The sequence below is a fragment of the Ammospiza nelsoni genome, chromosome 30 (assembly GCF_027579445.1).
Source record: "Ammospiza nelsoni isolate bAmmNel1 chromosome 30, bAmmNel1.pri, whole genome shotgun sequence".
Taxonomy (NCBI): Eukaryota; Metazoa; Chordata; class Aves; order Passeriformes; family Passerellidae; genus Ammospiza; species Ammospiza nelsoni.
Window position 1 is genome coordinate 1172016 of NC_080662.1, and position 27820 is coordinate 1199835.

General features: G+C 55.3%; 4 protein-coding genes across 5 annotated transcripts in view; 3 read left to right on the forward strand and 1 right to left on the reverse strand.

The window, feature by feature from the left end:
- SNRNP200 (small nuclear ribonucleoprotein U5 subunit 200) overlaps positions 1-6091 on the forward strand; it is a 33967-nt gene extending 27876 nt beyond the window's left edge. The window contains exons 36-45 of the mRNA XM_059490817.1: positions 290-398; positions 667-856; positions 1581-1745; positions 2087-2208; positions 2894-3037; positions 3588-3764; positions 4232-4392; positions 4784-4865; positions 5216-5308; positions 5496-6091. Coding sequence (XP_059346800.1) covers positions 290-398; positions 667-856; positions 1581-1745; positions 2087-2208; positions 2894-3037; positions 3588-3764; positions 4232-4392; positions 4784-4865; positions 5216-5308; positions 5496-5639 — 1387 coding nt within the window. The 3' untranslated portion in view covers positions 5640-6091. The remainder of the gene's footprint in view (positions 1-289; positions 399-666; positions 857-1580; positions 1746-2086; positions 2209-2893; positions 3038-3587; positions 3765-4231; positions 4393-4783; positions 4866-5215; positions 5309-5495) is intronic.
- Positions 6092-6222: 131 nt separating this feature from the next.
- CIAO1 (cytosolic iron-sulfur assembly component 1) lies at positions 6223-10871 on the reverse strand. Its single transcript, XM_059490818.1, has 7 exons — positions 10719-10871; positions 10278-10426; positions 9906-10017; positions 9414-9505; positions 8980-9172; positions 7328-7406; positions 6223-7154 (listed from the first exon to the last, which is right to left on the reverse strand). The coding sequence occupies exons 1-7, from the start codon at positions 10855-10857 to the stop codon at positions 6911-6913; spliced, it is 1008 nt and encodes a 335-aa protein (XP_059346801.1). The 5' UTR covers positions 10858-10871; the 3' UTR covers positions 6223-6910.
- An 89-nt stretch (positions 10872-10960) lies between these two features.
- On the forward strand, positions 10961-18214 carry TMEM127 (transmembrane protein 127). Its single transcript, XM_059490930.1, has 3 exons — positions 10961-12249; positions 13461-13625; positions 14788-18214. Exons 1-3 carry the CDS (start codon positions 12018-12020, stop codon positions 15093-15095), a joined length of 705 nt encoding a protein of 234 aa, XP_059346913.1. The 5' UTR covers positions 10961-12017; the 3' UTR covers positions 15096-18214.
- Positions 18215-19386: 1172 nt separating this feature from the next.
- STARD7 (StAR related lipid transfer domain containing 7) lies at positions 19387-27744 on the forward strand. 2 transcript variants are annotated; one of them, XM_059490939.1, is made up of 8 exons: positions 19387-19624; positions 20667-20806; positions 21928-21977; positions 23184-23294; positions 24897-24979; positions 25462-25561; positions 26183-26267; positions 27245-27688. In XM_059490939.1, exons 1-8 carry the CDS (start codon positions 19557-19559, stop codon positions 27379-27381), a joined length of 774 nt encoding a protein of 257 aa, XP_059346922.1. In that variant the 5' UTR covers positions 19387-19556; the 3' UTR covers positions 27382-27688. The 2 variants fall into 2 exon arrangements, with proteins under 2 accessions (XP_059346922.1, XP_059346921.1); XM_059490938.1 differs by lacking the exon at positions 24897-24979 and having other exon boundaries at positions 27245-27744.
- The last annotated feature ends 76 nt before the right edge of the window (positions 27745-27820 follow it).

Here is a 27820-nt window from a genome sequence, read left to right on the forward strand (position 1 = left end):
CGGCCCCGGCCCCGCGGCGTGGGATGGGTTTGGGATTGGGATGGGATCCATGGGGTGGGATGGGATGGGATGGGATCCATAGGATGGGATTGGATTGGATTGGGATGGGATCCATGGGATGGGGTGGGATGGGATCCATGGGATGGGGTGGAATCAAAGGGATCACGGGGATCAGTGAGATGGGATGAATGGGATTGGGAACAGGATGGGATCAGGATCCCAGGTAGGATAGGATGGATGGGATTGGGATTGGGGTCCCTGGGGCGCTGCTGATGCCCTGGCCCTGCAGGTATGTGGATTACCCCATCTACGACGTGCTGCAGATGGTCGGCCACGCCAACCGCCCGTTGCAGGACGACGAGGGGCGCTGCGTCATCATGTGCCAGGGCTCCAAGAAGGTGGGACATGGATCTGGGGGTGTTCCTGGGATTCCAGCCGGGGCTGGCCTCCTCCAGATGGTGGATTAGCCTCACCAGGGTTAGGGTGGGATCGATGGGATGGAATGGAATGGAATGGGACAGGATCCAAACCCTCACTCATCCCCATCAACCCATGGTTGGGATCACCATGAGGACAATCCAAACCCTCCCAGCACTGGGTGTTCCCAGACTATTTTTGGGATGAAATCTTGAATTCTTTCCCTTTTCCTGCCCCATCCTGCGACAGGATTTCTTCAAGAAGTTCCTGTACGAGCCTCTGCCGGTGGAGTCCCACCTGGACCACTGCATGCACGACCACTTCAACGCCGAGATCGTCACCAAGACCATCGAGAACAAGCAGGACGCCGTGGACTACCTGACCTGGACCTTCCTGTACCGCAGGATGACCCAGAACCCCAACTACTACAACCTGCAAGGTGGGAATGGGCTCTGCGTGCCAGCAGGGAGCTCCTGCAGCCTGGGAATGGTCCTTGGGAGTGTCCTGGGGTGGAAATGGTGCTGGCCATCCCATCCTGTCCCACCATTTCCCATCCCATCCATGTTCCCATCCCCTGGATCCCATCCTATCCCATCCCTCCATTATTCCATTATCCCATATTCTCGTTATCCCATTACCCCATCCCATTTTCCAATTACCCCATTATCCTGTTACCCCATTGCATTACCCCATCCCATCCCATTATTTCATCCCATTACCCCATTATCCCATAATCCCTCCCATCCCATTATCCCATTGCATCTCACCCCACCCCATCCATCCCAATCCCATCAATCCCATCATTCCCATCCCATGTCATCCATTCCAATCCCATCATTCCCATCCCATTCCAATCCCATCCCATCATTCCCATCCATGCCAGTCCCATCATTCCCATCCCCATCATTCCCATCCCATCCCATCCCATCCCATCCCATCCCATCATTCCCATCCCATCCCATCATTCCCATTCCATCCCATCTATCCCAATCCCATCACTCCCATCCCAATCCCATCATTCCCATCCCACCCTACCCCATCCATCCCAACCCCATCATTCCCATCCCATCCCATCCCATCATTCCCATTCCATCCCATCTATCCCAATCCCATCACTCCCATGCCAATCCCATCATTCCCATGACCCTCCAATCCCACCGCAGGCGTGTCCCACCGGCACCTGTCGGATCACCTGTCGGAGCTGGTGGAGCAGACCCTCAGCGACCTGGAGCAGTCCAAGTGCATCAGCATCGAGGACGAGATGGACGTGGCCCCCCTCAACCTGGGCATGATCGCCGCCTACTACTACATCAACTACACCACCATAGGTGCCCAAAACCCCAGGATTCCGCCCTTTTCCCCAAAAAAATCCGTGGGGCTGGGGGTTTGAACCTAAAAAATCCACGGGGTTGGGAATTTCCCTCAAAAAAATATATGGGGTTTGGGGTTTCACAAAAAAATCCATGGGTTTGGGTGTTACCCTTAAAAACTCCCAATTTTGGGGTCTTGTCCCAAAAAATCTCTGGTTTTGTTGATTTTCCTTCCAGAAAAATCCCTGGCTTTGGGTTTCCCCCCCACATTCTCAATTTTTTTGTATTTTCTTCTCAAAATTCCCAGTTTTCATGTGTTTTCTCTCCAGAACCCCTGATTTCTGTATGTTTTCCCCCAGAACTGTTCAGCATGTCCCTCAACGCCAAGACCAAGGTGCGGGGGCTGCTGGAGATCATCTCCAACGCTGCTGAGTACGAGAACATCCCCATCCGGCACCACGAGGACAACCTGCTGCGCCAGGTCTGGCATCTGTGGCATTAATGGGATGAGATCAGTGGGGTCAATGGGATCCGTGGAATGGGATCAGTGGAATCCATGGGATGGGATCAATGGGAACATCCCCATGTGGCAGCACGAGGACAACCTGCTGCACCAGGTCTGGGATTGGGGTGGGATCCATGAGATCAATGGGATCCATGGGATCAATGGAATGGGATCAGTGGGATGGGATGGGATCCATGGAGTCAATGGGATCATTGGGATCCATGGGATGGGGTCAATGGGATTATTGGGATCCATGGAATCAATGGGATGGGATCAATGGGATCCATGGGATGGGATCAATGGGAACATCCCCATCTGGCACCACAAGGACAACCTGCTGCACCAGGTCTGGGATCGGGATGGGATCATTGGGATGGGATCATTGGGGTCAATGGGATGGGATCAACAGGATCAATGGGATGGGTTGAGAATAGGATCAGTAGGATCGATTGGATGGGATGGGATCAATGGGAATGATGGGATGGAATGGTATCTATGGGATTGGGATGAGATGGAATAGGATGACCACTCAACAATCCCAACCCCATTAATTCCACAATCGCAAACCTCTCTCCCTCCTCCACCCTGGTGATGGAGCTGGTTTTGGGGTCAAGCCCCAATTTGGGGTTTGGGCACTAAAGGGTTTCTCCTCCACCCGCAGCTGTCCCAGAAGGTGCCTCACAAGCTGACCAACCCCAAATTCAACGACCCCCACGTCAAGACCAACCTGCTGCTGCAGGCCCACCTGTCCCGCATGCAGCTGAGTGCTGAGCTGCAGTCGGACACCGAGGAGATCCTCAGCAAGGTGGGACCCCAAAACCCCACTCGGGGCACGGGGAGCGCAGCAAAGGGTTCTTGGGGTGAGGAGCTGGAGAGACCCCCCATCTGTCATGGGAAAACGGGCTGGATTTGGGGTGGGGTGGGATTGATGGCTGAGGAAAGTTGGGTGGGATAATGAGGTTCTCCAGGATTGCTCCATCCCATGGGGGCAGTTCTCCAGGAATTCCATCCTGGATCCATGTATGGGGTCAATTCTGCAGGAATTCCAGCCTGGCTTCATCCCATGGGGTCAGTTCCCCAGGGATTGCCCCATGTGGTCACTCTTCCATGGGGTCAGTTCTGCAGGAACTGCTCCAGCCTGGGTCCATCTCATGAGGTCCCCATCCCTGGCTGCCACTGCCCATCTCTGCCCATCCCTGACCATCTGTCCAGGCCATCCGGCTGATCCAGGCCTGCGTGGACGTGCTGTCCAGCAATGGGTGGCCGTGTCCATGTCCCTGTCCTTGTCACTGCCCATCCCTGTCCATCCCTGTCCATCCTTGACCATCCCTGACCATCCCTGTCCATCTGTCCAGGCCATCCGGCTGATCCAGGCCTGCGTGGACGTGCTGTCCAGCAATGGGTGGCTCAGCCCGGCGCTGGCCGCCATGGAGCTGGCCCAGATGGTCACCCAGGCCATGTGGTCCAAGGACTCGTACCTGAAGCAGCTGCCCCACTTCACCTCCGAGCACATCAAACGCTGCACGGACAAGGTATGGCCTGGGGACACCTGGGGACACTTCCGGGACACCTTGGGGACACTCTAAAGATATCCAAGGGACATTCAAGAGACACCTTGGGGACACCATGAGGACACTTTGGGGATATCCAAGGGACACCCAGAGGACACTTTGGGGACATCTTGGGGATACCCAAGGGACACTTTGGGGACAATTGTGGGACACTTGTGGGCCACTTTGGGGACACCTTGGGACCCAGGGGACACCCAAGGGAGACTTTGGGGACATTTTGGGGATACCCAAGGGACACTTTGGGGACATCTTGGGGATACCCAAGGGACATCCAAGGAGCACCCTAGGGACACTCAAAAGGCAGCCGAGGGACACTTCGGGGACATCCAGGGGGCACCCGAGGGACACCTTGGGGATACCCAAGGGACATCCAAGGGGCACCCAAGGGACACCTTGGGGACACCTCGGGCCGACTGTGGGCGTTTCAGGGCGTGGAGAGCGTGTTTGACATCATGGAGATGGAGGACGAGGAGCGCACGGCGCTGCTGCAGCTGCCCGAGGCGCAGATCGCCGACGTGGCGCGCTTCTGCAACCGCTACCCCAACATCGAGCTGTCCTACGAGGTGGGCGACAGGGACAGCATCCGCAGGTGAGAGCGGGGTCACTGGGGTCATTGGGATCATTGGGGTTGGGATTGGGGTCATTAGGATGGGATTGGGGCCATTGGAGTCATTGGGATTGTTGGGATCATTAAGTTTATTGCGATCATTGGGTTGGGGATGGTTCTTCAACCGCTACCCCAACATGGAGCTGTCCCATGAGGTGGGGGACAGGGACAGCATCCAAAGGTCTGTATGGGATTGGGATCAGGATTGGGATCATTGGGATTGGGATCATTGGGGTCATCGGGTTTGGGATCTGGATCGTGGTGTGGTCCTACTGTTGCTGATCCTGTTGTGTGTCTCCAGGTGCGTGGGATGGGGTTTGGGATTGGGATGGGGTTTGGGGTTTGTGGTCACTGTTCCCATCTCTGCCCCCAGTGGTGGCCCCGTGGTGGTGCTGGTGCAGCTGGAGCGTGAGGAGGAGGTCACCGGGCCGGTCATCGCCCCCCTGTTCCCACAGGTACCGTGGGGTTGGGATCCCATCCATCCATCCCCATCCCATCCATCCCCATCCCATCCATCCATCCATCCCCATCCCATCCATCCCCATCCCATCCCATCCATCCCCATCCCATCCATCCCAATCCCATCCATCCATCCCCATCCCATCCATCCCAATCCCATCCATCCATCCCCATCCCATCCATCCCAATCCCATCCATCCATCCCCATCCCATACATCCCATCATCCCAATAATGTCCCCTGATGTCCCCACAGGAGCGTGAGGAGGGCTGGTGGGTGGTGATGGGGGTGGTGGATGGTGTGACAGTGTCCCTGATGTCCCCGATGTCCCCTTGCTATCCCCACAGAAGCGTGAGGAGGGCTGGTGGGTGGTGATCGGCGACTCCAAGTCCAACAGCCTCATCTCCATCAAACGCCTGACGCTGCAGCAGAAGGCCAAGGTGACACTGGGGTGACACTGGGGTGACAATGGCGGGCTGACATGAGTGACACCGTGGTGGTGTCACAGGGTGGGTGCCATGGGCTGGGTGGCCCCGGGTGACACCAGGCTGGGTCACACCGTGGTGCCGCAGGCTGGGTCACACCAGGTGACACTTGGTGACCCCGTGGTGGTGTCCCTGTCCCCAGGTGAAGCTGGACTTCGTGGCCCCGGCCGCGGGCACCCAGCACTACACGCTGTTCTTCATGAGCGACGCCTACATGGGCTGCGACCAGGAGTACAAATTCAGCGTGGACGTCAAGGAGGCCGAGAGCGACTCCGACTCCGACTGAGCCCCACGCGGCCCCGGGGATCCCCAAAATCCATCGGGATCCTAAAAACCCATCAGGATCCCAAATGGCCCTGAGAAAACCCTCAGAATTCCAAAATATCCCAGAGAATCCTAAAAAGTCCTTCAGGATCCTAAAAAATTCCTCAGGATCCCAAATGGCCCTCAGGATCCCAAAATTATCCCAGTGAAATCCCACAGAATCCCAAAACATCCCAGTAGTAACCAAAAAAATCCCAGCAAAATCCCACAGAATCCCCAAAATCCCAAAATATCCCAGTGAAATCCCACCCAGGTACTGTAAAATACCAGAAAATTCTATCAAAATCCCACAGGATCCCAGCAACAATCCCATGAAATCCCCAGGCCCCCCTCCTGCGTTCCCGTTGGTTTTTAGGGTTTGGATGTTTTGTACAGAGTTTTTTTTTTTAGGTTGGAATAAACTTCAGGATGTGACTCGGACTCAGTGCTGGACCCCAAATTCCCAGATCCCAAATCCTCCAGTCCCAAACTCCTGGATCCCAAATTCCCCGATCCCGAACCCCCAGACCCCAAACTCCCATCAGGTCCTTGTGGGATCGGGGCGATTTTGGGCCGTCCTGGGGTTTATTGGCTGTTGAGACCCCAAACCCGCCCCAACCCCACAAACCCAACTGGGGAGGGACACGAGGACGGGCTGGGGACACTGGGAGGACTTGGCAAGGTTCTGGAGAACTTGAGAAGGTTCTGGAGGCCACTGGTCTTGGAGAACTTGGGGGATCTTGGAGGACACTGGGAAAGTCCTAGAGAACTTGGGAAAGTCCTGGAACATGTCCTGGAGGACACCAGGAGGTCCTGGATGGAGTCCTGTAGAACACGGGATCTTGTAGGACTTGGGAAGGTCCTAAAGGCCACAAGGGAGGTTCTGGAGAACACTGGGGAATCCTGGAGGCCACTGAGATCTCCTGGAGGATGTTGGGCGCTCCTGGAGGCCACAGGAGGTTCCTGCAGGTTCCCACGGTGTCCTGGAGGCCACAGGAAGCTTCTGAAGGCCATGGGGGAGGTTCTGGAGAACACTGGGTGATCCTGGAGGCCACAGGATGTTCCTGGAGGCCACAGGAGGCTCCTGGAGGCCCCTGAGATCTCCTGGAGGTTTTCAAGGTGTCCTGGAGGCCGTGGGGATGTTCTGGAGAACGTTGAGTGATTCTGGAGGCCATGGGAAGGTTCTGGAGGCCCCAGAAGGTTCTGGAGCCGCCTGGGCTGTCCTGCAGGTCCCCGTGGTGTCCCCGTGGTGGCTCAGAGCCCCTCGGGGCGCTGGTACTGCCAGAAGGCGATGTCCCCGTCGTCCCCGCAGGACGCCAGCAGCCCCGGCTCGCGCGGGTGCCACGCCACCCCGTTGGCATCCTGGGCGTGCGCCCGCGGCACGTGGGCGGCCAGGCTGAACGTCACCGGGGACACCGGGGACACCGGGGACACCTCCTCGAACACCCGCACGGCGTCGTCACCGCACGCCGTGGCCACCGCGCCCGTCAGGTGGCACCTGCGGGGACAGGGACAGGGGTCAGGTGGCACCTGGAGGAATCACAAGGGTGGTGGCATCTGGAGGTGCACGGGGGTAATGGGAAGGGAACCCGGTGAGGTGTCCCCAGTGTCCCTGATGCCCCCAATGTCCCCTCAGTGTCCCCAGCTGTCCCCAATGTCCCCGGTGCTCACCAGGCCACGTCGTAGATGCTGCGCCCGTGGTACCCGGACAGGGTGCAGACGCACTGCCAGCTGTGCTCCGAGCCACCGCCTGGGGACAGGGGGACACAGCGGGGACATTGGGGACAGCAGAGACAGTGGGGACATTGGGGTGTCCACCCCCGCACGGTGTTGTCATCGCTGCAGGACACGAGTCCCCTGTCCCCATCCCTGTCACCCGTCCCCAACTCCTGATCCCTGTCCCCGTCTCCTGTTCCCATCCCTGTCCCTGCTGTCCCCCCGTCCCTGTTGTCTCCACGTCCCCAGTGACCCCAGCCATGTCCCCATGTCCCTGTCCCCGTGTCCCCAGTCCCCATCCATGTCCCCGTGTCCCTGTGTCCCTCGCTGCGCTGCCACACGCGCAGGGTGCAGCCATCAATGCAGAACACCAGTCCTTGTCCCCAATGTCCCCAATGTCCCCATGTCCCTCACTGTGTCCCTGTCCCCAATGTTCCCAATGTCCCCGTGTCCCTCACCCTGTCCCTCGCTGCGCTGCCACACGCGCAGGGTGCGGTCGTTGCTGCAGGACACCAGTCCTTGTCCCCAATGTCCCCATGTCCCTCAGCGTGTCCCTGTCCCCAATGTCCCCAATGTTCCCAATGTCCCCTGTGTCCCCATGTCCCTCACCCTGTCCCTCGCTGCGCTGCCACACGCACAGGGTGCAGCCATCAATGCAGAACACCAGTCCTTGTCCCCAATGTCCCCATGTCCCTCAGCGTGTCCCTGTCCCCAATGTCCCCGTGTCCCCGTGTCCCCATGTCCCTCACCCTGTCCCTCGCTGCGCTGCCACACGCACAGGGTGCAGCCATCACTGCAGAACACCGGTCCTTGTCCCCAATGTCCCCATGTCCCTCACTGTGTCCCTGTCCCCAATGTCCCCAATGTTCCCAATGTCCCCTGTGTCCCCATGTCCCTCACCCTGTCCCTCGCTGCGCTGCCACATGCGCAGGGTGCAGCCATCAATGCAGAACACCAGTCCTTGTCCCCAATGTCCCCATGTCCCTCACTGTGTCCCTGTCCCCAATGTTCCCAATGTCCCCGTGTCCCTCACCCTGTCCCTCGCTGCGCTGCCACACGCGCAGGGTGCGGTCGTCGCTGCGGGACACCAGTCCTTGTCCCCAATGTCCCCATGTCCCTCAGCATGTCCCTGTCCCCAATGTCCCCGTGTCCCCGTGTCCCCATGTCCCTCACCCTGTCCCTCGCTGCGCTGCCACATGCACAGGGTGCAGCCATCACTGCAGAACACCGGTCCTTGTCCCCAATGTCCCCATGTCCCTCACTGTGTCCCTGTCCCCAATGTCCCCAATGTTCCCAATGTCCCCTGTGTCCCCATGTCCCTCACCTTGTCCCTCGCTGCGCTGCCACACGCGCAGGGTGCAGCCATCACTGCAGAATGCCAGTCCTTGTCCCCAATGTCCCCAATGTCCCCATGTCCCTCACTGTGTCCCTGTCCCCAATGTTCCCAATGTCCCCATGTCCCTCACCTTGTCCCTCGCTGCGCTGCCACACGCGCAGGGTGCAGCCATCACTGCAGAACGCCAGTCCTTGTCCCCAATGCCCCCATGTCCCTCAGCGTGTCCCTGTCCCCAATGTCCCCGTGTCCCCAATGTCCCCGTGTCCCTCACCCTGTCCCTCGCTGCGCTGCCACACGCGCAGGGTGCGGTCGTCGCTGCAGGACACGAGGCGCCGGCCCGAGCGCTCCCAGGCCACTGCCCACACGGTGGACGTGTGACCCTCCAGGGTGGCACAGCACACCCAGTCGTCCTCGTCCTCGCGGTACAGGCGCACTGTGTCATCGTAGCTGGCGCTGGCCAGCAGCTGGGGACAAGGGGGACATCATCGGGGACACTGGGGACACTGGGGACAGGGATCGCACCGAGTCGTCGTAGCTGGCGCTGGCCAGCAGCTGGGGACAGCAACGGGGACATTGTTGGGGACATTGGGGATACTGGGGGCAGGAACGAGACCCTGGCAGGTTTTAGGGGGCTTGGGGGTCTCTGGGGTTCCTGTGGGAGTTTGGGGTGTCCCCAGGTGTGTCCCCAGGTGTGTCCCCAGGTACCTCCTGGCTGGGGTGCCACACCACGTGTTTGACGTCCTGCGTGTGGGCGCTCAGCACGCTGACACACTCGAACTCCTGCTCCTCCTCGTCCACTGCAGGGACAGGGGACAGTGAGGGGACACAGGGGACAGTGTGGGGACACGGGGGACAGTGAGGGGACACAGGGGACAGTGAGGGGTCACAGGGGACAGTGTGGGGACATGGGACAGTGAGGGGACACAGGGGACAGTGAGGGGACACGGGGGACAGTGAGGGGACACAGGGGACAGTGAGGGGACACAGGGGACAGTGTGGGGACACGGGGGACAGTGAGGGGACACAGGAGACAGTGAGGGGACACGGGGGACAGTGAGGGGACACACGGGACAGTGAGGGGACACAGGGGACAGTGTGGGGACACGGGGGACAGTGAGGGGACACGGGGGACAGTGAGGGGACACAGGGGACAGTGTGGGGACACGGGGGACAGTGTGGTCAGTGGTCAGCACTCACCCTCCCAGACCCAGACGCTCTTGTCACGGCTGCAGGTGGCCAGCAGTGACCCCGAGGGTGCCCAGGCCACCGACTTCACCTCGTTCTCGTGTCCCTCCAGCGTGGCCACCACCTGTGGGGACAGGGCACGGTGACACGGGGGGGACACGGGGGTGGGAATGGGTCTGGGGGACACAGGGGGGTAATTGGGGGGGATTGGGGCAGATTTGGGGGGAATCGGGGAGGTCTGGGGGGAAGATTTGGAAGGATGGGAAAGGGTCTGGGGGTCACAGGAGACAATGACGGGGACACAGGTGGCACAGGTGACGCTGGGAGGTGACACGGATCACACAGGGGTGTGACACAGGGGTGACACCGGCGTCAGCGCCGCACCTCGAAGCCGTGCTCGTGCCGCCGCCACACGCAGGTGGTGCCATCGAAGCTGGCCGAGGCCAGGAACTGCCCGCACGGTGACCAGGCCACGCGGCGCACGGTGCGCTGGTGCCCGTCCGCCAGCACCGCCCGGCACGCCCAGCCCGAGCCTGCCGTGGGGACACGGGGACACACCGGGACGGACACGGGGACACACCGGGACGGACACGGGACAGGTCCCGCTCAGCCCCGTGTCCGTCCCGCTCCCCCCGCACGGCCCCGTTCCCGTTCCCGGTTTCCCCACACCCTCCCGGTGCGGTCCCGGTCCCGTTTTCCCCACTCACCCTCCCAGCCCCAAATCCTTACGGTTCGGTCCCGCTCCTATTCCCGGTTTCCCCGCTCACCCTCCCACACCCGCACTGTCCAATCCCGTTCCCGTTCCCGTTCCCGTTCCCCGCTCACCCTCCCGGCCCCACACCCGCACGGTCCGGTCCCCGCCGCAGGACGCCAGCAGGGCCCCGCTGGGGCTCCAGGCCAGGGCCCAGCAGCGGGACTCGGGGTGCGCCGACACCCGGCACAGCAGCGACAGCGCCTCGGGCATGGCGGCACCGGAACCGACACCGGGACCGGAACCGGAACCGACGCCGGAGCGGACAGGAAGCGGAACGGAAGCGGAAGCGGAAGCGCGGCCGGGCGGGGCGGGGCCGTGAGGAGGGCCCGGAGCCGCTGCCGGGGCCCGGCGGGGTCGGGATCGGCACCGGCACCGGCACCGCCTGTCCCGGGATCGGCACCGGCGCCGCCTGTCCCGGGGCCGGGCTCAGCGCGTTCGGAGCGACCGGGACCGGTGTCGGAAACCACTGCCGGTGAACCCGGGGCGGGTGTCGGGGGTCCCGGAGCCTGTACCGGTGATCCCAGGGCCAGTGCCGGTTATCCCGGAGGGGTGTCAGGGTCCAGGAGCCGGTACCGGTTATCCCTGGGCGGGTGTCGGTGACGCAGGGAGGGTGCCGGGAGTCGGGAACCGGTGCCGGTTATCCCGGGGCAGTGCCAGGCGTCCCGGAACCGGTACCGGTTATCCCGGGGCGGGTGTCGGGCGTCCCGGAGCCGGTAGCGGTGACCCGGAGCGGGTGTCGGTGACGCGGGGAGGGTGCCGCGAGTCGGGAACCGGTACCGGAGATCCCAGGGCCGGTACAGCGTATCCCGGAACCTGGAGCCGGTGCTGGTAACCCGGAGCCGGTCCTGGTGATCCGGAGTGGGTGTCAGTGACCGGTACCGGGGCCCGGAGCAGGTGTCTGGTAACCCAGAGCAGGTGTCCCTTACCCCAGTGCCGGTACCGGTTCCAGTCCTGGTTCCGGTCCTGGTCCCATTCCCGGTGCCAGTCCTGGTGACCCAGGGCCGGTGTCCGTAACCCTGGTACCGGTCCCGGTTCCGTTCCCGGTCCCATTCCTGGTGCCAGTCCCAGTTCCAGTGACCCAGGGCCGGTGTAAATAACCCCGGTACCGGTTCCAGTCCCAGTGCCGGTCTAGGTTCCAGTTTCAGTTCCAGTCCCAGTTACGGTGCCGATTCCGGTGACCCAGTACCGGTGCCCGTAACCCCGGTACCGGTTCCATTTGTGATCCCGGTCCCGGTTCCAGCCCTCGTTCTGGTGACCCAGGGCCAGCGTCCATAACCCCGGTGCCGGTTCCATTCCCGGTTCCGTTCCCGGTGCCAGTTCTGGTGCGGGTGACCCGGTACCGGTGTCCGTAACCCCGTCCCCTCCCCGCCATGTACTCGGCGGGCGCGGCGGGCGCGGTTCCGTCGCGGCGCCGTGGCGCGGCGCTGCCCAAGCAGCCGGAGCGCAGCCTGGCGTCGGCGCTGCCGGGGGCCCTGGCCATCACCGCGCTCTGCACCGCGCTGGCCGAGCCCGCCTGGCTGCGCATCCACGGCGGCACCTGCGCCCGCCAGGAGCTGGGCGTGGCCGACGTGCTGGGCTTCGTGCAGCCCGAGCTGCTCAGAGGTGAGCGGGGCGGCGGGATTCCGGAACGTTCTGTCCCTTCCGTGGCATTCTGTGTCCTTCTGTCGCCTTCCGGAACGTTCTGTGTCCTCCTGTCCCTTCTGGAACATTCCATGGCCTTCTGTGGCCTCCTGTCCCTTCTGAAACCTTCCGTTGTCTTCTGTCCCCTCCTGGAACCTTCTGTGGTCTTCTGTGGCATTCTGTGTCCTTCTGTCCCCTTCCAGAACCTTCCGTGGCCTTCTGTCCCTTCTGTTCTGTTCCTTCTGGAACCTTCTGTGGCCTTCTGTGTCCTTCTGTCCCCTTCCAGAACCTTCCATGGCCTTCTGTGGCATTCTGTCCTCTTCTAGACCCCTCCAGAACCTTCTGTGTCCTTCTGTCCCCTTCCAAACCCTTCCAGAACCTTCCGTGGCGTTCCAGAGCCTTCCAGACCCTTCTGTGTCCATCTGTCCCTTCCAGAGCCTTCTGTGTCCTCCTGTCCCTTTCTGGAACCTTCTGTGGCCTTCTGTCCCTTCCAGAACCTTCCATCCCTTCCATCCTCTTCATCCTCGTCCATTCTCCCGTGTCCTTGTCCAAACCCATCTCCCTTCATCCCTCTCCATCTCCCTCCCTCCTCTTCCTCCCTCCTCCCTCCCCATTCCCGTGGAATTTCCCATTCCCGTTTTTCCAGCCTTGCTCCTCCCCCTCGGGCACAGGAACTCACCCCTAATTAACGAGCCGTCCCTAATTACAGGGATTGGCTCAAAGGGGTGTTGGCATTTAAAGGAATAACATTTGGATTTGTTCCCCGAAAATCCCAAAAAATTCCCCAAAAAAATCTCAAAAAACCTGCTCAAAATCCCCCCAAAAATCCCCAAAAAAATCCCCCAAAAATCCACTTTTCCTCCTCAAATTCTAGCTGGGCCGGGTCCCTTTACCAGAACAGTGAATTATTTTGGGGCATAAAATCCAAATATTTTGGTTGGAAAAGCAGATTTTTGGGGAGAATTTTTTAGGTGGAAAAACTGATTTTTTTAGGCGGAATATCTGTTTTTTTTTTCACAGAAAATCCAAATTTTGGGCAGAAAATTCAATTTTTTTAGGGCAAAAAAAAATTCAGATATTTTGTGCAGAAACTTGGATTTTTTTGCTGAAAAATCAGGTTTTTTTGTTAAAAAATCCAGATTTTCTTTGCTCTTATCCTGTTTTTTCCCACTTTTTCCCTTTTTTTCCCCCAGATTTCTGCATGAACCCACAGACAGTGCTGCTGCTGCGGGTCATCGCTGCTTTCTGCTTCCTGGGCATCCTGTGCAGCCTCGGCGCTTTCCTGCTCGACGTCTTCGGGCCCAAACACCCGGCCCTGAAAATCACCCGGCGCTACGCCTTCGCCCACATCCTCACAGGTGGGGGCACCCCAAAAACACCCCAAAATCCCTCAAAGATTTTTTTTAAAAAAGCAATTAAATGCACCCCAAAAATCCCCCAAAAATTAAAAAAAAAATTGATGAAATTTCACCCAGAAAAACACCAAAAATTAAATGGAAGGGATGAAATTCTCCCTAAAAATCCCCCCCCAAATTTTTTTTTTTTTTTTTCATTTTCTCTCAATCTAACCCATTTTATTCCATGTTTTTTCCCCAGTCGTGCAGTGTGCCACAGCAGTTGGGTTCTTCTGCTGGGCCTCAGAGCTCCTCCTGGAGACCCCAGACCCCAAACCCACCGCAATTTAACCCATTTTTGGATGTGTTGCCCAGTTTTTCCAATTTTTCCCAAATCTAACCCATTTTTTAAAAAAAATTAATGATTTTTTTCCCCAATCTAACCCAATTTTCCCCATTTTCCAGTCCTGCAGTGTGCCATGGTGATCGGGTTCTGCTCCTGGGCCTCGGAGCTGCTCCTGAAGAGCCCAGACCTATCTCAATCCAACCTATTTTTCCCCCTTTTTTTTGTTTTGTTTTTTCCCATTTTTTCCCAAATCTAACCCGTTTTTCCCCATTTTGCAGTGCTGCAGTGCGCCACGGTGATCGGCTTCTGCTACTGGGCCTCGGAGCTGCTCCTGGCGACCCCAGACCCAATTTTCCCCAATCTAACCCATTTTTACCCAGTTTTTCTTGGTTTTTTCCCCCGTTTTTTTCCCAAATCCAACCCAATTTTCCCAACTTTTCCCAAATCTAACCCGTTTTTCCCCATTTTGCAGTGCTGCAGTGTGCCATGGTGATCGGCTTCTGCTACTGGGCCTACTGGAGCTGCTCCTGGAGACCCCAGACCAAATTTTCCCTAATCTAACCCATTTTTACCCAGTTTTTCTTGTTTTTTTCCCCAATCTAACCCAATTTTCCCAACTTTTCCCAAATCTAACCCGTTTTTCCCCATTTTGCAGTGCTGCAGTGCGCCACGGTGATCGGCTTCTGCTACTGGGCCTCAGAGCTGCTCCTGGAGACCCCAGACCCAATTTTCCCCAATCTAACCCATTTTTACCCAGTTTTTCTTGTTTTTTTCCCCGTTTTTTCCCCCAATCTAACCCAATTTTTCCCAAATCTAACCCGTTTTTCCCCATTTTTCCAGTCCTGCAGTGCGCCACGGTGATCGGCTTCTGCTACTGGGCCTCGGAGCTGCTCCTGGCGCAGCAGCAGCAGCACAAGAAGTACCACGGCTCGCAGGTGTTCGTCACCTTCGCCGTCAGCTTCTACCTGGTGGCGGGCGCGGGCGGCGCCTCCATCCTGGCCACGGCCGCCAACCTGCTGCGGCACTACCCCAGCGAGGAGGAGGAGCAGGCCCTGGAGCTGCTCTCCGAGATGGAGGAGGCCGAGCCCTACGGGCCCGACTACGAGGTGGTCAACCAGTTCCAGCCGCCGCCCGCGTACACGCCCTGAGCCTGGTCATAGAGATGGTGGCCACCGTGATGCCGGTCACCATGATCACCATGATTGTGGTCAGCGTGATGGTGGGCACCATGATGGCGGTCGTCGTGATGGGTGGTCACCTTGGTCCTGGTTACCATGATCATGGTCACTGTGGTGGTGGCCCCCATGATCCCAGTCACCATGATCCTGGTCATAGAGATGGTGGCCACCATGATCAGAGTCATTGTGATGGTGGTCATCATGATGGTGGCCCCCGTGATCCCAGTCATCGTGATCCTGGTCATTGGGATGGTGGCCGCCAAGATGGCGGTCATCGTGATGGGTGGTGACCTTGATCCTGGTCGCCATGATCATGGTCGTTGTCATGGTGGCCACCAAGATGGCAGTCATTGTAATGGGTGGTCACCTTGATTGTGGTCACCATCATCATGGTCACTGTGGTGGTGGCCACCATTATCACAGTCACCATGATCACCATGATCGCGGTCATTATGATGGGTGGCCACCGTGATCCCGGTCACCGTGATCCTGGTCATTGTGATGGTGGCCACCATGATCCCAATCACCATGATCCTGGTCATTGTGATGGGTGGTCACCTTGATCCTGGTCGCCATGATCATGGTCGTTGTGATGGTGGCCACCAAGATGGCGGTCATCGTGATGGGTGGTCACCTTGATTTTGGTCACCATCATCATGGTCATTGTGGTGGTGGCCACCATGATCACAGTCATTGCGATGGCGGTCATCGTGATGGTGGCCACCAAGATGGCGGTCAGCGTGATGGAGGCCACCATGATCCTGGTCACCATGATCACCATGATCCTGGTCAGTGCGATGGTGGCCACCATGATAACGGTCATCATGATGGGTGGTCACCTTGATTTTGGTCACCTTGATCCTGGTCATCGTGATGGGTGGTCATCATGATGGTGTCCACCTTTATCCTGATGGTCACTATGCTTGTGGCCATTGTGATTCCGGACGCCACGATCATGGTCATTGTGATGGTGGCCACCATGATCCTGATCACCGTGATCCCAGTCATCGTGGTGGTGGCCACCATGATTCTGGTCACCTTGATCCTGGTCACCATGATCGTGGTCACCTTGATCCTGGTCATCGCATTGGTGCCCACCATGATGGTGTTGGATCGAGTGGACAGAGAGGCCGGATTGTCACTGGGGTGGGGGACGTGGTGTGGGAGGGCTGGCTGGGGAGATGTCAAGAGGTCTTCCAGGGGAGGATCTGTCCAGGTGGATCCCGGGAGATGTTCCAGCAAAGGATTGGTCTGGATGGAGACAGGAAGTTCTTCCAGGAGAGGATTTGTCCAGGTTGGATCCCAGGAACTCTTCCAGTGAAGGACGTTTTGGACAGGTCCTGGAAGTTCTTCCAGCAAAGGATTTCTGCAGGTGGATCCTGGGAGTTCTCCCAGGGAAGGACTTGTTGGAGCAGAGCCTGGAAGTTCCTCCAGGGGAGGATTTCTCCAGGTGGATCCCAGGAGATCTTCCAGGGGCCTCGATCCCGGAGTTGGTTCCATGGCTCTCCTGCTCCAGGTGGGTTTTCCTTGGAATGAGGGGAGTGGGATCCACAATTCCCAATGAGTGAGAACCTTGGGATCTCCATGGATCCAGAACTTTGGGATCCCCAATTCCCAATGAATCGAGAACTTCGGGATGCCCAATTCCCCATGGAGTGAGAACTTTGGGATCTCCATGCACTGAGAGCCTTGGGATCCCCAATTCCCTGTGGATTGAGAACTTTGGGATCCACCATTCCCCGTGGACTGAGAACTTTGGGATCTGGAATTCCCAATGGATCCAGAACTTTGGGATCCCCAATTCCCAACGGATCCAGAACTTTGGGATTCCCCTGGAGTGAGAACTTTGGGATCCCCAATTCCCAACGGATCAGGAACTTTGGGATCTCCATGAACTGAGAACTTTGGGATCCCCAATTCCCAGCAGGTCGAGAACTTTAGGATCCTCCTGGAATGAGAACTCTGGGATCTCCATGGGTCGAGGACTTTGGGATCAGGAATTCCCAATGGACCAAAAACTTTGAGATCCCCAATTCCCAATAGATTGAGAACTCTGGGATCCCCACTTCCCCCTGGAATGAGAACTTTGGGATCCCCAATTTCCAGTGGATGCAGAACTTTGGGATCTCCATGGATCCAGAACTTTGGGATCCCCAATTTCCAACGGCTCCAGAACTTTGGGATCTGGAATTCCCCGTGGAATGAGAACTCTGGGATCCCCAATTCCCACCAGATCCCCGACTTTGGGGTCCCCCATTCCCCACCCCATCCCCTCTCCCGGCTCTCCCCCCTTTTCCCACATTTCTCCCCCTATTTAAAAATTTGGGAATTCCCATCCCCGCTCCCCCCTTTTTCCCCCCCATGGACATTCTGCACTTTATTCCAGGCTCTGGGAATTCCGGGATCGCCTTTGGGGTTTTTTTTTTTTTGGCTTTTTTTTGGGATCATCCCACAAAATTTGGGAATTTTGGCCTCCCTGGGAAATTGGGATGAGCCCTGCTGGAAAAACCCGGAGCCTTTATGCAAACCCCTCCACTCCCATCCCATTTTCCCCCATAAAATTCCCAATTTTTTCCCCGCTCTGATTTTTCCCAGAAATTTTTGGGGCCAAAACAAAAAAAAATAGGAAAAAAATCCCGTCAGGATTGAAATTCCCAACAAAATTCCCATTCCTGGAACGCTTCGGCTCAGAGGGGATTTTTTAGGGAATCTCCTGAATTTTTAGGGAATTTTAACCCCAGGATCCGACTCCTTGGAGGTCCTGATGCTTTTATCCCGATTTTCCTGCTTTTATCCCAAATTTCCTGCTTTTATCCCCATTTTCCTGCTCTTTTTTTCCCCTTTTTTTCCCATTTTTTCTTCCCCCTGGCTATGCAAGAGCTCCCCCGGGATGGAAATCCCAGAAAAATCCTGGAAAAATAAAAAATTCCACAAAAAAAAATTAAAAATCCCGAGAAAGGCTCGGGAGGAGCCAAATTAACCCAAAAACCCTCGGGGGAAAATCCCGGGATTTGGGATCCGCCGGGAAAAGCTTCGGGATTCCCCCTGGATATGCAAAAAGGGCGCCAATAAATCTGTGGAAAATGGGATTTTCTGAGAGAATTCCCAAAAAAATCCCAAAGGGATGGGAGGGGTTGCTCGGGGATTTTGGGATTTGGGATTGGATTTTTGGGGGAATAAAGGGGGGAAAGAGAGCGGGGGGCGTGGTTGGGAATGGGGAGGGTGGAGCCTGAAAAATGGGGATGGATCCCACAAAAATGGGGATGGATCCCATAAAAATGGGGATGGATCCCACAAAAATGGGGATGGATCCTAAAAATAATGGGCTGGATCCTATAGAACAGGGCTGGATCCCAAAAAGCAGCCATAAACCATGGGCCCTATAATCTCCTGAGCCAAAACTGTCAATAACACCTATAATCCCAAATATTGTCCGACCCCATAACCCCCAATAATCCCCTAAAACCCCCCAAACCTATAACTCACAATAATCCCCCATAATTCAAATAATCCCCTATAAACCCCCAGATTCTATAATCCACAATAATCCCCCATAACCCTCCATAATCCCCTATAGATCCCCGACCCCAAAACCCCCAATAATTCCCCCAAAACTCCCCTAAATCCCCCTTAACCCAACCCTCCGCAGGGGGCGTGGCCACACCCAAGCTCCGCCCACTTTTGCACGGCCCGTTCAAGCCCCGCCCCTTTCCTTTCGCCCTGGCGGCTCCCACTTCCGGTATCGCCCGCGGGGTGGGCGTGGCCTCATAGCCTCCAGCCAATCACCGCGCGGGGCGGCACTGCTCGGACCAATGGGATCGCAGGGACGGCCCAGAGCTCACAGCGCCCCATAACAAGCTCAAAGAACGCCTCAAAACCCCCCAAAACGCCCAAATATCCCCTAAAACACCCCCGACGCCATAGCAGATCGGGGGCGTGGTCACGCACAAGCCCCGCCCACCGCTTCGCCCCCGATTCCCTCTGGCCCTCACACCCCCTTCCGGTATCACGCGCTGCTGGGCGTGGCTTCATCCCCTCCAACCAATCAGCTCGCGGGGCGGTGCAGCGCCGGCCAATAGCGGCGCGGCGCGCGGCGATGACGCGCTGGAGCGCGACGCGCGGCGCGGCGGGGCCGGCATGTGGCGGCCGCTGGCCGCGCTCGCCGCCCGCGGCGCCACCGGAGGCACCGGCGGGGCCTCCCCCGGAGCCGCCCCCGGCCCCGCGCCGCTGCCGCTGCTGCTGGCGCTGCTCGCCCGCCACTGCGCCTGCGGGACGGCGCGCCGGGCCCGGCAGCGCGGCGGGCCCGGAGACGCGGCCCGCGGCACCGGGAGAGGAACCGGGAGCGGCGGCTCCGGGAGCGGCGGCTCCGGGCGCGGCCGCTGGGGAGGTTCCCGGGGCCGGTGCGGGCTGGGAGCGCCGCGGGGCGCCCTGATGGCCGCGATCGGTGCCGGAGCCTTCGTGTGGGACGGGCAGCGCATCGAGGAGGAGGAGCTGAGGCGGTGAGCGCGACACACCGGGAATCACGGCGGGAATTACGGGGATAACAGCGGGAATAACGGCGGGGATAATACCGGGCATAATGGAAATAACACCGGCAATAACGGCAGGAATAACAGTGGGAATAGTGGCGGGGATAACACCGGGAATAACGGCGGGGATAATGGGGATAACAACGGGAATAATACCGGGAATTACGGGAATAACATCGGGATTAACGGCGGGAATAATACTGGGGATAATGGGGATAACACCGGGAATAACGGCGGGAATAATACTAGGGATAACAGGAATAATGGCGGGGATAATGGGGATAACACCGGGAATAACGGCGGGAATAATACCGGGAATGACTGGAATAACACCGGGAATAACGGCGGGGATAATGGGGATAACAACGGGAATAATACCGGGAATTACGGGAATAACATCGGGATTAACGGCGGGAATAATACTGGGGATAATGGGGATAACACCGGGAATAACGGCGGGAATAATACTAGGGATAACAGGAATAATGGCGGGGATAATGGGGATAACACCGGGAATAACGGCGGGAATAATACCGGGAATGACTGGAATAACACCGGGAATAACGGCGGGGATAATACTGGGGATAATGGGGATAACACCGGGAATAACACTGGGAACCACACCGGGAGTGACTGGGCTAATACAGGAATAACGGCGGCAATAACTCCGGGATAATGGCGGGAATACCGGGAATAATACCGGGAATCACGGCGGGAATGGTGGAAGAATACCGAGAAAAATACCGGGAATAGTACCGGGAATAACGAGAATAACACCGGGAATAACGGCGGCAATAGCACCGGGATCATAGCGGGAATGGGGGATAACAGAAACGGGATAAACACTGGGAAAAACGGGAATATTGGGGTGATGGAATAACGGGGATGGGGGAATGCCGGGAATAACAGGAACGGGGGGATAACGGGATACCGGGAATGGGACAGAGGGGACGCTGGGGATAAAAATCAGGGATTTGGCTCCCGGTATCCCATAAAACCGGGAATCCCGCAGGTCGGCGCAGGCGCTGCAGCAGCTCGAGGATCCCGGGGCGTTCCCGGAGCAGGAGCGGGGCTGGGAGCCGGTGATGCAGCGGGAGCGGTTCCGCCTCTGGCGCCGCCCCATCCCCGGCTCGGCCCTGTTCCAGTACCGAGGTGGGGAATTCCTGAAATCCCCAATTCCCAAAATCCTGGGCTCCCAAAATCCCCGGATTCCCAAAATCTTGACATCCCAAATTCCCCCAGATCCCAGATTCTCAAATCCCCAAATTCCCAAAACCCTGAGTTCCCAAAATTCTCAGATTCCCAAAATTTAAAAACCCCAAATCCCAGATTCCCGAATTCCTGAAATTCCCAAAATCCCAAATCCCTGAATCCCCTAAATCCTCAATTCCCAAAATCCCAAACTGTCAGATTCCCTAAAATCCCTGAAATTCCCAATTCCCAAATTCCCCAAATCCCAAATTTCCTAAATCCCTTAAATTCCCAAAATCCCAAATCCCTGGATCCCCTAAATCCTCAATTCCCAAAATCCCAAACTGTCAGATTCCCTAAAATCCCTGAAATTCCCAATTCCCAAATTCCCCAAATCCCAAATTTCCTAAATCCCTTAAATTCCCAAAATCCCAAATCCCTGAATCCCCTAAATCCTCAATTCCCAAAATCCCAAACTGTCAGATTCCCTAAAATCCCTGAAATTCCCAATTCCCAAATTCCCCAAATCCCAATTTTCCTAAATCCCTTAAATTCCCAAAATCCCAAATCCCTGGATCCCCTAAATCCTCAATTCCCAAAATCCCAAACTGTCAGATTCCCTAAAATCCCTGAAATTCCCAATTCCCAAATTCCCCAAATCCCAAATTTCCTAAATCCCTTAAATTCCCAAAATCCCAAATCCCTGGATCCCCTAAATCCTCAATTCCCAAAATCCCAAACTGTCAGATTCCCTAAAATCCCTGAAATTCCCAATTCCCAAATTCCCCAAATCCCAAATTTCCTAAATCCCTTAAATTCCCAAAATCCCAAATCCCTGGATCCCCTAAATCCTCAATTCCCCAATTCCCAAAATCCCAAATTCACAAATTCCTCCATTCTCAAATTCCCAAGATCCCAAATTCCCCAATCCCTGAATTCCCCAATTCCCAACTCGCCCAATTCCCAACTTCCCCAAAATCCCTGAAATTCTCAAATTTTGGGATTCCCGTGGTCCCTCAATTCCCAGGATTTGTGGATTTTTGGGGTTTTGGGATTTGCTGATTTTTGGGATTTTCCTGCAGTTTTTGGCTCCTACACCGACGTCACTCCCAGGCAATTCTTCAACGTCCAGGTGAGCAGAATTCCCAAAAATTCCCCAAAATTCCCAAAAATTCCTTGGAAATTCTTGGAATTCTTGCCAGGATTTGACTCCAGGGCTGGGAATGTTTGGGAATTCCGGATCCTCCCCTGAAGGTTTTTTGGGATCAGGGTAGGGGAGGGATTTTTTCCCTGTTTTTTCCTGGAATTCTGGGGGTTTCCCAATTTTCCCAACCCATCCCAATTTTCTCTGCAATTCCAGGATTTTTCCTGCCATTCCTGCTCGTGATTTTCCCTGGAACTCTGGGGTTTCTCCCTCTTGATTTTTCCTCATAATTCCAGGTTTTCCCCATCCTATTTTTCCTGGAATTCTGGGATTTTCCAGATCCCATTTTTCTCTGGCATTCCAGGTTTTCTTGGCATTCCTGGTTCTTGTTTTTCCTGGAATTCTGGGATTTATTCCCGGGTTTTTCCCTGATCCCATTTTTCCCCATAATTCCAGAATTTCCTAATTCTGTTTTCCCCCATAATTCTGTTTTCCCCTGATCCCATTTTCCTGGGATTTTCTGTTATCCCGGGTTTGTTTCTGGGATTTTCCTGCCCTCGTTTTCCCCCATAATTCCAGATTTTCCCCATTCCATTTTTCCTGGAATTCTGGGATTTTCCAGATCCCATTTTTCCCTGGCATTCCAGGTTTTCTTGGCATTCCTGATCGTTGTTTTTCCTGGAATTCCAGGCTTTATCCCTGGTTTTTCCCCAGTCCTGTTATCCTGGGATTTCCCCGTTATCCCAGGTTTTTTTCTGGGATTTCCCCATTCCAATTTTCCCTGGAATTCTGGGATTTCTTTCAGTCATTCACAATCCCATTTCTCCTGGAATTCTGGGATTTATTCCTGGGTTTGTCCCTGATCCCATTTTCCCAGGATTTCCCGTTATCCTGGGTTTGTTTCTGGGATTTCCCCCTGGAATTCTGGGATTTCCCTGGAATTCCAGGATTTCATTCAGTCATTCCTGATCCCATTTCTCCTGGAATTCCAGGATTTATTTTCAGGTTTTTCCCCAATCCCAATTTCCCAGGGTTTCCCCATTGTCCCGGGTTTATTTCCGGGATTTCCCTGCTCCCATTTTTCCCTAGAATTCCGGGATTTCCCCATTATCCCGGGTTTATTTCTGGGGTTTCCCTGTCCCCATTTTTCCGGGATTTCCCTGGAATTCCTGGGTTTTTTGGGATATTTCCCAGCTGGACACCGAGTACCGCAAGCAGTGGGATTCGCTGGTGCTGAAGCTCGACGTGGTGGAGCGGGACCCGGCCACGGGCTCGGAGGTGATCCACTGGGTCACACAGTTCCCGGTGAGAGATTTGGGGATTTGGGGTTTGGGATCCACTGGGTCACACAGTTCCCGGTGAGAGATTTGGGATTTGGGGTTTGGGATCCACTGGGTCACACAGTTCCTGGTGAGAGATTTGGGATTTGGGATTTGGGATCCACTGGGTCACACAGTTCCCGGTGAGAGATTTGGGATTTGGGATCCACTGGGTCACACAGTTCCCGGTGAGAGATTTGGGATTTGGGATTTGGGATTGGGGATTTGGGATCTGAGGGGATCCACTGGGTCACACAGTTCCCGGTGAGAGATTTGGGGATTTGGGATTTGGGATCCACTGGGTCACACAGTTCCCGGTGAGAGATTTGGGGTTTGGGATCCACTGGGTCACACAGTTCCCGGTGAGAGATTTGGGATTTGGGATTTGGGATCCACTGGGTCACACAGTTCCCGGTGAGAGATTTGGGGTTTGGGGTCTGGGATTTGGGATCCACTGGGTCACACAGTTCCCGGTGAGAGATTTGGGGTTTGGGGTCTGGGATTTGGGGTTTGGGATCCACTGGGTCACACAGTTCCCAGTGAGGGGTTTGGGGTCTGGGATTTGGGATCCACTGGGTCACACAGTTCCTGGTGAGAGATTTGGGATTTGGGATTTGGGATTGGGGATTTGGGATCTGAGGTGATCCACTGGGTCACACAGTTCCCGGTGAGAGAGTTGGGATTTGGGATCCACTGGGTCACACAGTTCCCGGTGAGAGATTTGGGGTTTGGGGTCTGGGATTTGGGATTTGGGATCCACTGGGTCACACAGTTCCCGGTGAGAGATTTGGGATTTGGGGTTTGGGATCCACTGGGTCACACAGTTCCCGGTGAGAGATTTGGGGTTTGGGGTCTGGGATTTGGGGTTTGGGATCCACTGGGTCACACAGTTCCCAGTGAGAGATTTGGGGATTTGGGGTTTGGGGTTTGGGATCCACTGGGTCACACAGTTCCCAGTGAGAGATTTGGGATTGGGGTTTGGGGTCTGGGATTTGGGATCCACTGGGTCACACAGTTCCCAGTGAGAGATTTGGGATTGGGGTTTGGGGTCTGGGATTGGGGATTTGGGATCCACTGGGTCACACAGTTCCCAGTGAGAGATTTGGGGATTTGGGATTTGGGGTTTGGGATCGGAGGTGATCCACTGGGTCACACAGTTGCCAGTGAGCACTGAGGGATTTGGGGTTTAGGATTTGGGATTGGGACCCAGCCACGGGCTCAGAGGGGATCCATGGGGTCATGCAGTTCCTGGTGAGAGATTTGGGATTGGGCATTTGGGATCTGGGATTGGGATCCAGCCATGGGGTCCGAGGTGATCCATGGGGTCACCCAGTTCCTGGTGAGCAAAGGGAATTTGGGATTTGAGATTTGGGGGTTGGGATTGGGATTTGGGATCCAAGGTAATCCACTGGGTCACACAGTTCCCAGTGAGCCGCTTGGGATTTGGGACTGACTCCATTCCTTGGAATCCCTTTGGGATCCGGGATTTGGGATCTAGAACTGGGATGGTGGCTGATTCCATTCCTTGGGATCTGGGACGGGGTCTGGGGTCCATTTTGGGATCCTGACCCCACTGACCCCGTTGCAGTACCCGATGTACTCCCGGGATTACGTTTACGTCCGGCGCTACAGCGTCGACAGCGACCGCAACCTCATGGTGCTCGTCTCCAGGTGGGGCATCCCGCCAAAAAACCCCACAGAATTCCCAAATAAACCTGTGGAATTCCCAAAAAAAACCCCACAGAATTCCCCCCAAAAAGTCCCCTGCAATTCCCCAAAAAAACCCCACAAAATTCCCCAAAAAACCCACGGGGAAATCCCAGAAAAAACCTCATGGAATTCCCAAAAATCCCCCATGGAATTTCCAAAAAATCCTTCCTGGAAATCCCAAAAAACCCCACAGAATTCCCAAAAAAAAAAAAAAACCATGGAATTCCCAAAAAAACCCCATTGAATCCCTGGAAATCCCCCATAGAATTCCCAAAAAAATCCCCTATGGAATTCCCACCCTAAAATCCCCCATGGAATTCCCACCCCAAAATCCCAATTCTCATCGTTTTCCCAGGAATTTTTTGGGTTTTCCCTTTCCCCCACCCCAGATTCTTTTTGGGATGGTCCCGAATTCCTGAAAAATTCCCAAATAATCCCCACAGGGCTGTGGAGCATCCCGGGATTCCCGAGGACCCCGAGCACGTCCGGGTTCGGAGCTACGAATCCCACATGGTGATCCGGCCCCACCGCGGCTTCGACGAGGTGGGAATGCCCAAAATCCTGGAAAAACTGGGAAAAATCCAGGGGGAAACTGGGGAAAATCATGGGAAAAACTGGGGGGAAATAGTGGGAAAATCACAGGAAAAATTGGGGAGAAACCCTGGGAAAATCACAAGAAAAATCCTGGGAAAACTGGGGGGAAATAGTGAGAAAATTGAGGGAAAATCCAGGAAAATCACAGAAAATTTGGAAAAAAATCTGGGGAAAATCCTGGAAAAATCACAGAAAAATCCCAGGAAAATTGGGGGGAAATCCCAGGAAAATTCTGGGAAATCTTGGAAAAACTGGGGAAAATCTGTGAAAATTCTGGGAAAACATCCTGGAAAAACTGGGGAAAATCCTGGGAAAATACCAGGAAAAACTTGGGAATATCCTGGGAAAAATCACAGAAAAACTGGGAAATCTGAGGAAATCCCAGGATTTTGGGGGGGTTGGGATCAGTTTTAGGAGTGGGATTCGGAAAAGGGGGTGGAAAATGCCCAAAAATTGGGGAAGCCCCCAAATAATTTGGAGAATTTGGGATCTGGGGGTGGTTTCTGGGCCAATTCCCGCCAGGGATTGTTGGGATTTTGGGGAATTTTGGGTGATTTTGGTGTTTTCCAGAACGGCTTCGATTACCTGCTGACGTACAGCGACAACCCCCAGACCGTGTTCCCGCGCTACTGCCTCAGCTGGATGGTGTCCAGCGGTGAGAATTCCCAAAAAAACCCCCAAAATTCCAGGGAAATCTTGAGGAAAAGAGGGGAGGAAGAGAAGGAAAAACTGGGGGAGAAAAGGGGGAAAAATTGGGGGGAAAAATGGTGAGAAAGGGAAAAAAATTAGAGGAAAAAGTGGGAGAAATTGAGGAAAAATTGGGGGGGAAATGGCGAAAAAATGGTAAAAAATTGGGAGAAAAATGGAGAAAAAATTGGGGAAAACAAGGAGAAAATTGGGGGAAAAGGGGGAAAATTTGGGAGAAGGGTTTCCCACCCTTTGGGGTCTCCAGGGATGCCAGAGTTCCTGGAGAAGCTCCACTGGGGAAAAAGAGAAAAATCAGAAAACCTGGGAAAGATGGGGGAAAAATATAAAAATTGGGAGAAAAAGTGGGAGAAATGGAGGAAAATTTGGGGTGAAAAAATGGGAAAAAATTGGGGGAAGAGGGTAAAAAATGGGGAGAAAATAGGGAAATATTGGGAAAACAATTGGGGAAAGAAGGGGAAAATTGAGAAAAAAATGGGGGGGAATAGTAAAAAATTGGGGGAAAAATGGAGAAAAAATTGTGAGAAAAATGGGAAAAACTGGGGGAAAAAAGGAGAAAACTGGGGGAAAATTTGGGAGAAGGGTTTCCCAGCCTTTGGGGTCTACAGGGATGCCGGAGTTCCTGGAGAAGCTGCACTTGGGAAAAGGGGAAAATGGGGAGGCAAAAGGAAAAAATTGTGGGGAAAAAGGGAAAAATTAGGGGAAAGAAAGAGGAAAAAAGATAAAAATTGGGAGGAAAAAGTGGGAGAAATTGAGGAAAAATTGGGGGGAAAATGGCAAAAGAAAGGGGAAAAATTGGGGGAAGAGGGTAAAAAATTGGGAGAAAGATGGAGAAAAATTTGAGAAAAGTTGGGGGAAAAAAGGAGAAAATTGGGGGGAAAGGGGGAAATTTTGGGAGAAGGGTTTCCCACCCTCTGGGGTCTCCAGGGATGCCGGAGTTCCTGGAGAAGCTGCACTCGGCGGCGCTGAAGGCCAAGAAGATGGAGCTGGAGCTGAGGGATTACCTGAGCCCGGCCAAGGGCCCCGAGCCCCGCGGGGCCGCCCAGCACCTGGAGTACGCCTGAGGGAACGGCCGGAAAACAGCTGGAAAACATCTGGAAAATGGTGGGAAAACAGCAGGGAAACATCTGGAAAACGGTGGGAAAACAAAGGGGAAATGACCACAAAATGGCGGAAAAACGATCAGAAAATGGCGGGGAAACGGCCACAAAATGGCGGAAAGGAAGAAGGAAAATGGCGGGAAAACGGCCACAAAATGGCGGGGAAATGGAAGGAAAATGGCGGAAAAAAATTCCTGGAAAATCCCCAGGAAAACTTTGGGAATGGATGGGGAAATGCCAGCAATAAACTGGGGGAAAAAAAAAAAACAAACTCTGGGGGGTTGTCCCAGAAGCACTGGAAATAAACTGGGAAAAAAATCCTAAAAATTGTCCCGGGAATATTGGGAGTAAATTTGGGAATTGTTGTAAAAGCAATGGGAATGAAATGGGAGAAATAAATGGG